This window comes from Pundamilia nyererei, unplaced genomic scaffold, assembly GCF_000239375.1.
Source record: "Pundamilia nyererei isolate P.nyererei 1_Seehausen unplaced genomic scaffold, PunNye1.0 scaffold00186, whole genome shotgun sequence".
In the NCBI taxonomy this organism is placed as follows: domain Eukaryota; kingdom Metazoa; phylum Chordata; class Actinopteri; order Cichliformes; family Cichlidae; genus Pundamilia; species Pundamilia nyererei.
The window spans coordinates 371,842-388,123 of record NW_005187587.1 but is presented as its reverse complement, the minus strand read 5'-3'; the positions used below and the strand labels follow the sequence as shown (position 1 = coordinate 388,123).

Here is a 16,282-nt window from a genome sequence, read left to right as displayed (position 1 = left end):
GAAAAAACATTTTTATCACTGGAAATGAGGAAATACGTACACATGCAAATCAAATTATCCTAAAGAAACTCGGTAGCACAAAAAAGCCCAAGAGAAACTTTTTTATTACAAATTATTTACTTACAAATGTTTTAGATTAGATTATACATTTCTCTGAAAATTATACCTAAAGTTCTGTTTATTAACAGGGTGGCCAAAGTTTACAGACAGCACACAGAAACAATCATGAATATATATCATGAGAAAATGACAAAAATCTGGAGCTGGTTCAGGAATAGAGACAGCAGAAACAGTATAATCTGTATAAACTTCATACCAGTGAGGAATTCCTGAACTGCATTTTGGTTTTGAGAGATAGCTGCACTAACCCAGTCTTTCTTTTAGCCTTAAAAGTATTAAAGTATTAAATTGAAGGAATAAAATGTATTCTTTTTCTCACTGGGATTTATTGAGAGATTATATGAAAAGGGGAGGCAAAAAGGCCTGGATTCAAAATACCATTTTTTATTATTCCAGGAAGCAGCTAACATAGCTAACCGCAGAAAAATATTGCCTTTCTTTGGTTATTAAAGTTAAATCAACCATGAAAAAGTTTCCATTTAGAAGCTGCAACCAACTGCAATAACAAAGTGTTTCATTTTCTGCTCATATACAGGTTTACAATAAAACATTCGGTAATTAATTGCTGACTAGAACATCTGCTCTTTTTCAGACGTGTACATAACAAGAATATAATGCAAGACAGGTTTCAGTCCGGGTTTTCCAGATATTAATTTAGTATTTTTACTGAAGTGAGTTACGATTTTGCCCGGAATGCAAACCACTACAATAACTTCAATAGGATATTATTGTGTTGTATTACTGTATCACCCCTTAAAACCCTACAAGTGGACAATGAGACTATTATGGAAATGATACCAGGAATATATCTGAATATCAGCAAAATCACAACCAAACTGTGCAGTGTCTCCTAAAAAATCTTCAAAAGGTGAATCGTAAATGAAAGTGATGTCACTTAAAATTTTTGGCTATACCTGTATTTCTGCCTCTAAAAGACTAGCAGTGAGGGGTCCTGATTCAAGTCTGATCCCCCCAACTCCAGTGTCTGAGACAACTGGTGAGGCACTGGGGGTCCTTATAGTGAGCGAAGACAGTGATGGGGAGAAATTAGGTGTCATAGCTGAAGGGGTAAGTCCAGTGTTCCTGGCTAAGGGGGAATAAGCATATTTCCGGTAAGAGGGTCGTCTGACGATGCTTGGCACACGCCCTGGCTTTCGTGGAGGAACGGTCCTTATGCCCTGCTGTGCTACCCCTGTTATAAGAGGTGGTGGGTACATGAGACAACTCGATTCTGCTGCTAAGTCCTCACGGCCACCTTCAAGTTCCTCATCAGGGAGCATCCCAATATCAGTAAATACGGAGGCTAGAGTCTGGAAACGGGGTTCCCAGTCCAAAAGGTAGTCCCAGCAGTAGCTACCTTGCAACTCCTCGTCTAGAAACACCAGCGAGGAGAGAGAATCTGCAGAAGCCTGGGCTTCAGAAAGGGGGGCGAACCCTTTTATCCCCATGTTCTCCTTTAAATCTCTCATCCTGAGTATTCCAGGAAGTAGTCCCTCGCCGCCTCCTTCCTCTTTGAAGTGGTAGAGACTTTCTGTGCTGGCTATCCCTGAGACTAAACATTTATTGACTGATAAGATGTGCTCTGGTCCTACATCGATGGAACTGCAAGAGATATTATCTCCTAGTAAGGCAGAGTCTGGGATCTCTGTGGACTTCTGGGCAGATTCGTTTCTTTTACGGCAGGGGTATTCGTTGATCCACTTGATCTCCTGGTCCTCGGCTGTCTCGCCTTCCGCTGAACCTCGCCCGCTCGAGTCTGATGGATTATATGGGTTTGAGATGTCCATTTTAGTCACCATGATGCTTGGGCGTGTAATGTCATGCAAAGACATGGAACTTTGTGTTTTGTTATTATGTCTCGTGAGCGAGCTTGTGCCATGGCTCAAGTGTGTAGCAATGGCAGCAGCCTTTCTGATGGCTGCATCTTTGAGCTTACATCTGAGAACCAAGCTCACAAAAAGGATAAGCAGAAAGAGAAACATGATTAATGAAACAGTCAAACTGAGCATATGAGTATCCAGGGGGACTCCAGTTAGTGCTTCAGCTGAACTAGAGATATTGACAAAAACCAGGCAGGTTGTAGTCCTGGAGCCTAATCTGGGACTAGCTGCAGAAACAACCAGTTCTACCATGTCCTGGCTGCCTGCCCTATGATACACAGGACCAGAGACAAAGATAGCCCCAATTGTTCTGTTAATGGAGAAAAAAGGTGATGAATTCACAAGTGAGTACTCCACCACCCCGTCCACACCTCCATCATGGTCCATTGCCATCACATAACCGACCGTATCACCAGGCTTGACGTTTTCTGGCAACAGAAAGTGATAGAGCTTCTGGGTAAAGACCGGACTAAATTCATCCACTCCCTTGATATTTACTTGGACTCTCACTGTAGCAGCTTTGTCACCTTTATCTCTGGCTTCCACTATAAAACAGTACTCGCTTTCTCGTTCGTAGTCAAAGGTTTGTCTGGTGTGAATGTCGCCTGTCAGGGGATCGATGGCAAAGGCCTCCTTCCTCTCTGGGTTACCGCTGCCATAGTTCATGAAGCAGGAGGACATAACAGAGTAGGTGAGCTGCCCATAAGGGCCTAAGTCATTGTCAACAGCGTGAACAGAACATACATGGGTAAATGCAGGGAGGTTCTCCAGCACAGAACAGTTAACTGTAGGAAACATGAAATATGGGGTATTGTCATTCTCATCCAACACCGCGATGAAGACAATCGTAAATGCCACTTTATGGTTTTCAGATGATTTGCCACCATCCGATGCTCTGATGGTGAGGATGTATTTCGAGTCTTTTTCATAGTCGAGAGAGTTGTTGACTACTAAGAGGCCAGACTGAGGATCAAGCTTAAGGTGACCTTTACTGTTCCCAGAAATTATATCATACCGCACCAGGCCATTGGTTCCGAGGTCGGGATCGTGGGCACTGACCTGGACCAGTTTGGTACCTAACTGGCTGTTTTCACTTACTTGTGCATGGTACTCTGTGCTGGAAAACACAGGGACATTGTCATTGCAGTCTGTTACAGTCACCATGACGACGGTAGAGCTGTTCAGTGGAGGCATTCCTCGATCAGAAACGCTCACTGTTAATGCATAGCTCTCAGTAGTTTCACGGTCTAAAGCGTTGCAAAGAACAAGCTTTCCAACATTTTTAATCTGATTCTCAATCTGAACCATTTTTACTTCCAGACAGAATCTTTTCTCCTCATTTCCCCCGGTGATGGTATAGTCCAAATAGCTATTTTCAGGGCTCCAGTCTTGGTCCTCTGCAGAAAGAGTCAGCAGGGTAGTGTCTATAGGCGTGTCCTCCGGGACGGTGAGTGTGTATATGTCCTGGTAAAACGAAGGTTCGTGATCGTTGGTGTCCAAAATCAGCACGTCTATGGAGGTAACGGTGGAGTGCACAGGATCTCCTCCATCTCTTGCTTCAACCAGAAGATGGATCAGGTTGCTGTTTGTGATGGCCTTTAAGGGCTTGTTAGTAAAAATAGACCCTGCAAAATAGAATATATTCCCATCAGTTAATGAGTTGCTTTAAAGGACCAGTTGATATTGTTGTATTGATAATGGTTCTAACATTCATGACTGTTACTAAAGGCAGTAACAGTCACAAACAGGACTATTAGCATATAATCATAGGCTTAAAATAAAGGCTAAATTAATATAAAGGCTTTATTAACATCTTTGTTTTTCAACAAGGGGAAATAACTTTTTTTTTTTTACAATACATGCCAAATATTGCAAAACTCTTTAACTCTTTGGAAGTTTAGCCCATAGTTTAGTACTTTGGTTTTGGTTTGGCCTGCAGTCTTCCCAGCTATGACCATCTATGACAGAAATACATTGCTGCATCTAATAATAAGTTTTAATATATATACTGGCAAGCACGGGAACAAAGATAAAACTTCAGGTAGTCAGTAACATGATTCAAAATGTTGTGGATCCGAATGTCTGAAACCACATGTAAAAACATGACCAACAAATCTGGTAATAATCAGATATTTTGACAACCCTTAAAACAGAACATAGTAAAACAAGAACACTGAGAGCACAACTCCACCGAAGGCCAGGGGCTAAACTAAAACTTAGATGTTTTTATTACAACATGCTGACGTCAGCCTGCTTTCATTACAATATGACGACATCAGCCTGTTACGGTGTCTTTGTGACATCACAAGGCGTTACATTGAAAACCTAAAGAGTAAGTTGTACAGCTCCCTCCATGCCCTTTCATATGATATATTACTCAAAATGGTTACTTGAAATTATTTTTCCAAGGTCAACTTTGATCTTTGGCGCTAACAACAAAGGTCAAATGTTTAGCCAACCAAGGCAGTCATGTCACCCGAGGTCTAATATGAGCTTGTGGAATTTGAAGACGATCTATAAAAAATGTGGGTAAAATAAAGTTTTACTGACTTTAGTGTGACCATGAGTTGGAACTGTTCTTCTCTCAGCTTATGGTAGCAACCGAAATGTGTATACAAGAAAACAAAGACTAGAGATAATGACTCTGCCATGGAAGAAAAATCCACAGTGCAACATGCTGGTGGGAACTTTCAAGGGTTTTTTTTGGTTATTTTGCAGTCGGTCACTTTCCCTGAATGGACTTCATCTGACCCAGGAGGAGCAGCACAACACCAGATGCTTCATTTTTCTTTGTGAAGATGGATTAACAGACTTAATGCAGCAGAATAATGATCCCAATGCACACTGGATATTTCAAGAAGCACTCGGAGACTAAGAAAGGTGGACAATCCTGATATGAAAAGAAGCTCATATCAGGAAGCAAATAAATACATGGTTATATGGTCATTTAGACCAAAATATTCTTCACTGAATTCAAAGACCTGGCCTTCAGTTTAAGAAATATACAGTTGAAGGATTTGCTCCTCTTAAGATCAGTGTATTGTAACAATCTATCAATTTATTAAGGGTTAAATCAAAACTACCGTGGTCATTAGACACAGCATTGCAACATTATTTCCATGTGCTGACTGGAAGGGCAATTTTCTTGGTGAAATGCAACAAAGTGTCTGTTCATCTAATTTATTATTCCACTTCAGTGCCACTTAAGGTTTTCTACAGGACGATTGCATTCACTCTGAGGCTCTACTCTAACAGAGACACACCGTACCACAGAAAGCACCATACTCGGCAACATTGCTGCAAATTTCCATTAGTGCATCTCACCACAAAACAGGGCAAATGCATTTCTCTGATATTAAATTTGGGGTTCAAACCTGGTAAAAGCCTGTAAATTACTCTTAAGTGAAAGAGAACTGGCCAGAACTGAGGGGAGCTGGTTTGGTTTCAGCTATGTAGGATTTATCTTCTTTCTTGGGTTTAGGGATTCTTAAAAGGGAGATAATAACACAGGCACGGCTCATCCAAAGCACTCTATCTTGCTGACTTCTAATCGGCTTTTTTTCGCTCTTGTCCAAGAACCTCACTAGCACAAGACTTCAAAAATATATTTCCACATTGCTAAAATGCTACTGGCAGAAGAAAAAGTCCAAGTATCATTTCCTGCTGTATCCTGAGCTGCTCCCGTTGGTTAAGGCATGCATGACTTTAACTGTGCAAGTAAAGATACCTTCAATGTAGAGAGCAACTCCTAAATATAGAAATCATACCACTAGACAGTCATAACATTTAATATCAGTAGAGTATGAGTATAGAGTATAGTAACTCTGGTATACTTAGATACTGCATGTGCCATATACATGTGCGCAAAGAGTATAGAGTAATCGTTTGCTGTCAGTGTTCATACATCATGTATGGGAGCACTTTCACTTTTCATGAGTTGCACCGTTCCTTACCATCCTCTGGCTGGATGTAAAAGCCTTGCAGGGGAGATGAAAGCAGTCTGTAGTTGATCTTGCCATTGAGTTCAGAATCTCTGTCGGTAGCTGACACGGACACGACAAACGTGTCTGCTGAGACCAGCTCTGATAACTCCACCTCCAAGAGAAAAACAAAGAGCAAATCACATCTGCAGAAAGTTTTCTGAATCTACTGAAAGTTTTTACTCTTTACATATTCCACCTCCTTTTCTAACTTTCATTCAATTAGGCCACGGGCTTTTAGGAAAATGATCCAATCCAAACTTTGATGAGTTATTATATATGTGGTGCTGGTATATGGTATATAAGGTGCTGTCCAGAAGAGCGCAGGCCTCTGCTAGAGGGGGGAATATTTATTTTATATCTATATATCTATATATATGGGGGAATATTTTGAGTACCACATAATTAAGATTATGAATGCTTTCAACCATCTGACTGAAAAATCTTGTATCTGCACCTGGTAGGAGTCCTGGGTGAACGCTGGAGCGTTGTCATTGACATCGAGCACTTGAACTTTAACCTCTCCATTGGTCTGGTGAATTGAGTCAGATGCCCAGACCGTCAGAGTGTACTCTGTCTGCTCCTCATAGTCCAGGGCTCGAGTCAGGGTAATGACGCCAGTATACCGGTCGATAGCAAAGGGAATATTGGTGCTGCTGTTGTCTGAGAAGCTGTAGGTGATAGTCGAGCTCAGGTCAACGTCATTTGCAGTCACTTGGGTCACCATGTATCCTGCTGGCAGATCTAGGCAGACAATAGCAGATTGTAGTTTAAACTACAATGAACTTGGATTTAAATCTTGTCCTACAAAAACTGTAAGTATTGATGTACTGAAGAGATTCTGCCATTCAAAGAAATGGAAGAGCAGTGCATTGACAGGAGTTAGGCTTACTCTCAGTTATAAGCACAGGATCCATGGGGGGAATGGCAGGGCTGTTGTCGTTGACATCTACCACTTGGACCCTAACGGTGGCGGTGCTGCTCAGTGGAGGATTCCCCCTGTCTGCTGCCTGTAGAACCAGCCTGTAATATAGATAGGTAGGAAATTAGCAAATAATACAACTGAGCTTTAGTCAAATTCTCAAATCCATTTTTCAGCTGAGCAGGCCTGTTGACTCAGAGTAAAACAGAGTTTCTTGGTTACACCCACAATCACAAAGATATAATCCTGTTTTATTGTAATGTGGAGGAGGAAAAGTTAGTCAAGTCTTATTCCTTTCTGCCTTTCAAAGAAATGGAAGACCAGTGCAGTGAAGAGGGTTAGGCTTACTGTCAGTTGTAACTACAGGCTCCATGGGTGGCTTAATTCAGATTTATTACGTTGTCTTGGCCCCTTCTTGTAAAAGAGACAAATCAGTACTTTGTAAAAAACAAAACAAAAAAAAACCCCCGCTGCTACCTTGAATCCTGAAAATCTTCACCTGTAGTCATGGTAGAAAAAAGTACGCCCTCTTTCAGTTCTAACATTTTACAAATAAAAATAAAATAAAAATGATCTGGTCCTTAGCAGGTCTTAAGATCAGATAAATACAACCTCAGATGAGCAACAACACATTACACCATATCATTAGTTATTTATCAAAACTAAGCCAAACAGTGTGTGAAAAACCTCAGCACACTCCATCATTCAGTAGCTTGTAGCACCAACTTTGGCAGCAACAACCTGAACTAATCGTTTTTGTATGACTTTATCAGCCTCTCACATGGTAGTGGAGGAAATTTGGCTCATTCTGCAATGTTTTTTCAGCTTATTGAGGTTTGAGGTACTTTGTTTGTGCACAGCTCTCTTAAGGTCCTGCCACAGCATTTCTATCAGTATGAGGTCTGGACTTTCACTGAGTCATTGCAACGCCTTCATTCTTTTCCCTTTTGCCTTTTGTTTTGTAGATTTGCTGCTGTGCTTGGGATCTATTTCCTGTTATATGACCCAATTTCAGACTTCACCTGTCAGGCACATGGCCTCATATTTGAGTCTAGCTGACTTGGTATACGAGATGCCCAGGTCCCAAATCACCACACACTTGACTATTGCTAATATGCTGTGTGTGGTTTTCACCTAACAAGACATTTGATCTTATCTGTCCAGCAGACATTGTTCCAGAAGTTTTGCAGCTCAGGAGGCAGAGTGGGTGCAATATGCCCCGTTTTGTGATTTATCTGATATTGTATTTATCCGAGCTTAAGATCTGCTAAGAACCAGATCATTTTTATTATATCCTGATACGTAAAAGCTTAGAAATGAAAGAAGGTGTATCTTCTTTTCACCAGGACTGTAGGAAGATTGTAAAATGCCACCAAAATAATTGCTGTACTACGCCAGTTAAAATGCTTTAACATTTACGAAGAAGTGAAGTAGAAGAAACATGCAACTGTAGCTGATCCCATTTTGGAAGTAGAATCAATTTTATGTGTGCAATAAAGTTTTACTTAATATTTTTTATGGAGCAGTTTGAGCATACTTGTATGATGGAGTGATCTCGCGGTCCAGTAAAACATTGGTTGCAAGGATTCCTCGTACAGAGTCCAAAATGAAAGCTCCATTAAGGTTACCAGAGAGAATGGAGTATTCAATCTGGCCGTTCATGCCGCTGTCAGCATCGGAGGCAAACACCTGTTCAAAATATGAGAAGCGGTCAGTATTAGAGGGATCACTGCATGCATCTCACATCAATGAGGGCGTTAATACCGAAAGTTTACCTGCATAATGTAGGTATTGTGCACTTGGCCCTCCCAGACAGCTGTCCTGTAGCTGCTGTGTTCAAACTGTGGTGCGTTGTCATTGATGTCCACCAGAGTGATGGAGACCCTGCAGTGAGCTGTCTGCAGCCCACTGTCAGCCAGCACCACCAGCTGGATGTGGGGGTTCACCTCAAAGTCCAGAGAGTAATCCTTCTGCACTCGGATTTCACCTACATAAGACGGTAACATGAAGGTAAAAGCTGCACTCAAAAGGAAGTACAGCTCAGTTAATATCAAGCCAATAAGGTTTATTTTTAAAAACACAAATCATAGAAATCATAATCTTAATTGACATCTTACTTCACGCCCTTCTGTGAACAGGGCCTTTTCCTCTTTGGCCTCTTTTCACCAAATAATAGAAAAGTCATGGTAAAGTAGTGGAAAGAAAAACACAGCTTTCAATCTGACAACAAAGGTGTCGACAGAAGTACTTTTAGGTTCAAGTTTTTGTGGTGAACGTTCAGTCCAACATCAGTATGAGATTGTGTATTTGACTTGGTGTGTCTGCACGGTTACTTTATGTAGACGTGAGTCAAAAAAAGGAATTTGGGGGAAAATATGATAAAATCATACATGGTTTTGAAATACTTATGTATTAAAAAATGCAGAAGGACCAGAAAAGCTGATTTTTTTTGAAAAGGGGTAATTTAGGGATAATACAAAAAACTAACAGAAAATCTAAATTGCGGGATTAGACGGTTTTATTGGTTAAAAAGTTGTATTTAGAAATTAACATTTTAATTACCAGTGTGACGGTTAATGGAGAAAACCTGGTTCTCGTCGCCGCTAAATATGGTGTATGTTATTCTTTGTCTGCTGCTGCTTTGGTCGTTGGCCTCCACCTTTGCAATCCAAGTGCCTTTAGAAAGAAAAAGACAAAAACAATGACTGAGCTGTTCAGTGGTATCGGTGAAAACAAGACAAACAGATACAACGTACCAGCTCTGCTGTTCTCCTTGACACTGGCGTTGTAGACTTTGCTTGTGAACTGCAGTCCTTCGTGTTCTCCCTTCAGATGGATAAAAACCAGGCAGGTAGAGGTCAGAGCAGGATGTCCTCTGTCTGAAACGACAACTTGCAGCTTCCTCCCAGAGAAACCCGCTCTCACTCGTCTTCTCAGCGAAATCTCTCCAGTCTCTGTGTTGATGTCAAACAGATTCTCCTCGTCTGATAACGCATAATGTATCGTCCCATTCTCACCCTGATCCCCATCTGCTGCTGTCACTGTGGTAACTATCTGGTTCGCCAGCGTCCTCATGGAAACCCACGCGTTGAAGGGAGTCTGCTCACAGACCGGCATGTTGTCGTTCACGTCCTCCACCTGTATGGTGACCGACGCCAAAGAGCTCAGCGGTCCCTGAGTGCATCCATCGGTAGCGACAGCTCTGAGGCTGTACTGAGCTCTGCTCTCTCGGTCCAGAGACCTGGTGGTGCGGATCGCTCCCGTGAAGGCGTCGATTAAAAAGGCCCCTTGGCTGTTATCATCTGTCAGGGAGTAGGTCACTTCCCCGTTAGACCCTTCGTCAGGATCCGACGCACTTACACGCAGGACTTCAGCTCCTGCGGGGAGGCCCTCGCTGATAGAGGCATGATAGTTCTTGCGGGTAAAGGAAGGGATGTTATCGTTCTGGTCCAGCAGCACCAGATGGAGCTGGGTGAAGGAGCTGAGTGGGGTGGGGCCATAGTCACGGGCCTGGATGGTGAGTGTGTAATTCTGCATTTCCTCCCGGTCAAGGACCTGTGTGGTGCTAATGGCTCCGGTGTGACTGTTGATGGTGAACCGACCTCTGTAGTCCTCACCTGCAGACAATCAGAGATGACATCAGTGGAAAGGAAATAAAGGATAATTCCACTTTAACTTTGGCCACTCGACTCAACAATGCACTTTTGATGTCTTGAAAGCAAGCAGTCAGACATTCATCCATTTAGAATTTTGCTTGCTTCATTTATCTGAAGGTCAGACTAAATGTATGCTGCTAATGGTCTCTCCAAGCAGAAACATTATATGCACACAGCTCAATATTGAACCAAGAAGTTAGTAGATAAGCTGTGCTTGTCCCTTCACTACAGACAGTTTGTGCAAGTCTTTAACTGTTAAATAAATGATATGCTCTAAAATACTGGACTACCCACAAGTTACGCACCTACAAGAGCTGCTCAGACTGCATCAGCACTCAACTAACCTGCTCTGCAACTTTGCCTGAGCTGCCACTTTATGGGAGCCAATAATGGACTTGTTGCAAAGGTGGCATCATTACAGTAGTAGCCTTGAATTCACTGAATGACGGCATGAAGTACAGGTAAAACTTTCAAGTTGCTTGAAATACAAAACAAGGTCTGATCTTCTCACCAACTATGGAGTAGTGAATGGTGCCATTTTCTCCATGATCTGGGTCAGAGGCCTGGGCGGTGTGGATGACCCCAGGAGGAAGGTTTTCCGGGATGCTGATGCGGAAGGATGACTGCATGAACTCTGGGGGGTTGTCGTTGTCGTCCAGCACAGAGCACATCACCGTCGTCGTGCTCGAAAGTGGCCGAGCGCTGCTGTCACGAGCCTGGACTGGAGATAGGAACAGAAAGGAAACGACACAGAGGCTTCCTCACCAGTTCTTTTTTAATTATTTACTAAAATATTCAAATGCTTGACACCCACAGGCTTTATAATAAGTACTGATGTTTTAAACAACAAGTGCCTAATACTATTAGCATGTTCTTTAGACCCTTTTTTCTATTTTTCTTTGGCATGTTTTAAATAGCATCCAAATAGCACCAAAAGCAAAGTGTAGCTATTGTAAACCTGATGTCTTAATGTCTGAATGTCTCAGATATGCCACACGCTGTTATTTTAATAACTCATTCAACACTAGAGTATAATTTTAAAAAGCCATGCTGTACACATTATATGTAACAATTTTACTCAAGATTCTTTCTTACAACACAGCAATGAGGCAATTATTGGCTGTGTGTCTGGACACTGTGTGGCCAGATTGGATGTTTAATAGCAGTAAAAACTCCAAAATCAGTCAACGGAAAATAATGAGACACAGCTTTTAACACATGCTGACAAGACATTTTTTTTTATTTCTTTCCAATTCATTTCAGTGTTTCCCAATAAGCCCTGTGAGATTTTGGCGTGGCTTCTAAATATTCAGGCCTTCCTGTTATTATATTTAATTACTGGGACTTTTTAATTATACTGGCAACTGTACAAATATTATGGTAAAACATGTGAAAGCATTTCACCAAACGCTGGTGAATCTGTTGAACGTAATTACTGCACGCACCCATGTGAGAGCGAAAGCAAACTCTCGAAAAGACAGAAGGGTGTAGCGGTGCAGTCAGAAGAGGTTAGCTATACTGTAGCTCAGCCCTTTAAAAGTCTTCTGTTTCCTTAACATAAATCAATCTGCTGAATAATGTTGCTTTAACGGAGAAAGTCGACCCTAAATTCTTTACGGCTTTGCCGGTGAAGCGTGACAAAGGAGAAGGTACAGAATGAAAGTATTTGTATAACCCTTCAGATGCAGGCTCTCACCCAATTATCGTTGTGAGTGTGTGGCTAAGCAAGCAAGGTCGTGATATGAAAAGAATCAAATTCCTGTGTTTACACAGCTGTTGTCACATTAGCTGGGATGTCTTTGAAACCAGTTTTCCTCAGGACATCTTGATCATAGCCATTAGTGATGCAATAACAGGGCAGCTCAACACAAACATCACCTCCATACAGACTGCCTCATCAGCAGATTGTATCTTCTGCCTGACAGGCTGTAATTGAACAATTACAGAAATTTGCACTGACTTTAAGTACTGTGCAAAAGCCTTGAGCCACCCTTATTTCTTTATATTTTGTGTCTTGAGCAATAGTTCTCCAGGTCTTTCTGGAGGTTTTTCAAAGTCTTTTTGCTAAACATTGGCTGCTTTTTCACTCATTCTCAGTTTCATTTTCCCTTTGTTTCTAGCGCCCTGCCACAAAAACACATCTCATCGTTGGTTATATCCACAAAAAATACCAAACATAACACATTTGACAGGAATAGTAATGTATTTTTGCACCAACAAGATGATTCTTAAAGACCTGTTGGCTGAAAACTTAGTGTGCACCACATTCATATAAAATCTGAGGAAACTGGAGGAAAAAAGAAGAAATGGCAAGAATAAGAAACTATCTGCAGGAGATGAACAGAATCTAAAAGTCATGTCCTTAACAAATCGGAAAACAATCCAGCAAAGACCTGACAAAGCACCTGAGAGATGTATCTGTCCCTTCAGTTGATCCATCTGCTGTTCACTAAAGCTTCATCAGAAATGGTCTTATTGGCTTTCAAGAAGCCATTCTTAAAGAATAGAAACAGGAGAAAAGGTTGAAGTTACAGAAAAACTAGAATGAAAACCAGGTCTTATGGAGTGATATGAAAATGAATTTGAAATCTTTGGCTCAAATCATCTTAATATGTGGGGAAGAAGTCAGAACAGAGATCCAACAGTGAGTGTCTACAGCCATCTGTAAAACACGGTGGAGCCTCAGTCATGGTCTGCGGCTGCATTCCAACCAGTTATGGACGTAGAAATGTACCGTCAGGTATTGTTCAACTATGCAATATTATCTGAAAAGTATCTGATTGACAATGATACCAAACAGACTGCCAATGCAGTCAAAGCATACCTGCATAGAAAAACACACCATTAAACACCATCAGTCTTGGATTGGCCTCCCCAGAGCCCGGACCTCAACATTACTGAAGCAGTGTGGTATCATCTTGACAGAGAACCGAAAAAAAGGCAGCCAACATCCAAGGAAGAGCTCTAGATGTCCTTCAACAAGCCTGGAGAATTATTCCTGAAGACTACTTAAAGAAATAGAAGAAAACTTGTCTTGTTTACACGTTTCAACAAACTCCTCCACCTATTTCCCAAGACTTTTGCCCAATGCTGTACGACTGACTGGCGCGTTTGTCACGACACTTGACAAACACAAGATTTCCTTTTACCACTGTTGTTGTATTAGATTGCTCTGATTTATTACAGAAAAAAATCCATTTTGGTGATGAGTTACTTAGTTTCTGAGCATAATTCTGATGTCTTCAGTGTTATCATTCTGGAAGTCATTAAACATGTGACTTTTACTGCATTGTTTTGCACAACTGCCGATTTTCCCTTGAGTTTGTTAACCCTGAACTTATAATTAAACTTTCTCATTTTTGTTAATAGATTCGTGCTTTACTTCTGGCTTTTGTTGTTGAAAACTGTTATTTAAAATGTTATTGCTCAGGACTAACAGATGTTTGCTTATGTGTCCTACCTCTGAGAGTAAAATGCTGCTGCTGCTCTCTGTCCAGGTAGGAGGTGGTGGTAATCAGGCCGGTGTACGGGTTGATGCTGAAGAGCTCATAGCCGGGACCCGGCAGCAGACTGTACCACACCACAGCGTTCTCCTCTGAGGACATGAACACAGGAGGTGAATGTAAATGCTGTCACAGACCTCAAAACAAATGCTCAAGCAAAAAAAAAAAAGAGGGAAATTCAGGTTTAATGGAAAAAGCAGAAATCAACTTGATCATATATCAGATAATGCTGCATAATTACAGAAATCCAGTGATTTACATTACAGATATGCTCCCCGACAAACGATACACGCTAGTTTCTCTATTGAAAAAAACATTTCCAGTTTCAAGTAGATATAAATGGCCTTAACACTGGTGAGACAAAAAATGTGGCTTCTCTAATGAGACTATGGATGTCAAAAACAACACAGTGCATTTTTATGCTCCCGATCTCCAGAAAAACCGATACCTCTAGTCGTTGAATCGTTATCTACCTCACACATTCAACTTTAGTTCAAGTCCGTTCATGTTTATTGCTGCTTCTGTTTCAGGCAGCGCTTATCTCAAGGAAAAGAGAACAATGTGGCCACTGAACTTCACAAGGCAGTTAAAACCTCAGCGAAGGCCTGCTGCTTGCAGCTTTTATGGTTCTTGTGATACGAAGCAAACGCAGAGTTCACTTCAACTTTACGTGCAAGCTGTGGTCTTGATGACCATCACAATGATGCACGTTTCACATCACGTTAGTTTCAGAAGATAGAACAAGGCGAGGAATGCGTATAGCATTTAAGGCTATGATTACTAAGATATCTTTTATGCTGATAGCAGTAAAACATTTGAATCACGGGGCATTTGCACGTTTTTGAAATTACGGTCTATTCACACACTTGTATGATGTTTTATAAGAGCATAACTCGATTACTAGACTTCTTCTGCTTAGCTTTGTTTGGTTCACTGATTTAATTTACATTGCTGTTAACTTGGTTTGCTTGGTAGGTGTCAAAACTACAAAACTCTGTCAATGTCTTCTTCATAACTCTTTTGGTGTAAACCGTGTCACTTTTGTCTCTTGTGCATAAACAACCATAAACAATTCCCACTCCGGGTACTAACAAACAAAAGTGTTCCATCAAAACATTTAAGTTTCAGCCAAAGTGCAACCCTGGCACAATGACCAAATCTTACCATCAAACCTCTTTGTAAATAATCAAACTCTTCTTTTGAACACAAAGACAGCACAGTTACTCTTTAAAAAAAAAAATCCCTCCCAAAATCTCAACTCTTGCTTAACAAAGGGAAATCCAGAAGGCTCAGAAGTTTAGCTGTCACACTCATTCACATTGCAGCTCTTCTGTGATTGACTCCAGCACATGGAAACTTACATACATAGATCATCAGAGACACAAAACAATGGTCATCTCTGGTGAGAGTTTGCAGGGAAAAAAGCAGCACAAATGATAATCAAATAAGACTGGTGGGAGAGCAGGCCGGCCTGCCAGACGAGGCGATTTGAGGAGATGGATGAGAACACACAGCGCCTATTGGCACAGATGGCTTGGATTATGGAAATCATGATGAGAGAGGACCTTTCAGATTTCCCAGAGGAGCTGTCTGCTTGCTGTTCTTGGACAATTCTCACCCCCAAGAATGTTAGTTCACATTGAAACCCCTCCTGTACAGGTCCCCCTGCCGCACGCCCTCCATCTCCAGTATTTAAAAAGAATCCTACTGTCAACAATGAGGAGACGAAACGGGATGTAGAAGGCCCCGTGCGCGATGTGTTAAAACAAACAGTGTCGATGTGTAGATTTGGGAATATGATTAAAGAGTCGGGTGAATGAGATTCGGTGGGATGTGCAATGAGCAGAGCAGACAAACCGAAAAGCATATGAGGAAAACAGCAGGGTGTGGTTTCAATTAAACTGTTAATGGAGTGAAAAAACAGCAGAGCTGAAGTTCGACAAGGAAGCTGAGCTGCATTACGGCACATGGTACGAGAAAAAAGTAATAAACATGGACTGTTGTACTTTGTCTTGCCAGGAAAAGCTGTAGTTTTGCAATTTGGCTCCTACTTTATTTTGATGCCTTCATCTTTTCATGGTTAGCGGATTTATGGTTTTAGGCTTCATGGACATGTGCTAGTGCTGCCATCTAGGTAGCTCACAGGGAAACTGCCGTCTCCACTTTAATATCAGGGCAATTTCAAACTAAATTTAAATGCTGTGAAATATAATCAAAAATT

At 41.4% G+C, this 16,282-nt stretch overlaps 1 protein-coding gene across 1 annotated transcript; it reads right to left on the bottom strand.

The window, feature by feature from the left end:
• Positions 1–263: 263 nt before the first annotated feature.
• LOC102197147 (protocadherin-23-like) lies at positions 264–14,163 on the bottom strand. The gene is made up of 10 exons (XM_013914309.1): positions 14,019–14,163; positions 11,070–11,279; positions 9,659–10,519; positions 9,465–9,578; positions 8,678–8,889; positions 8,440–8,591; positions 6,873–7,003; positions 6,438–6,724; positions 5,954–6,095; positions 264–3,625 (listed from the first exon to the last, which is right to left on the bottom strand). Exons 1-10 carry the CDS (start codon positions 14,161–14,163, stop codon positions 1,029–1,031), a joined length of 4,851 nt encoding a protein of 1,616 aa, XP_013769763.1. The 3' UTR covers positions 264–1,028.
• Between the last annotated feature and the right edge of the window lie 2,119 nt (positions 14,164–16,282).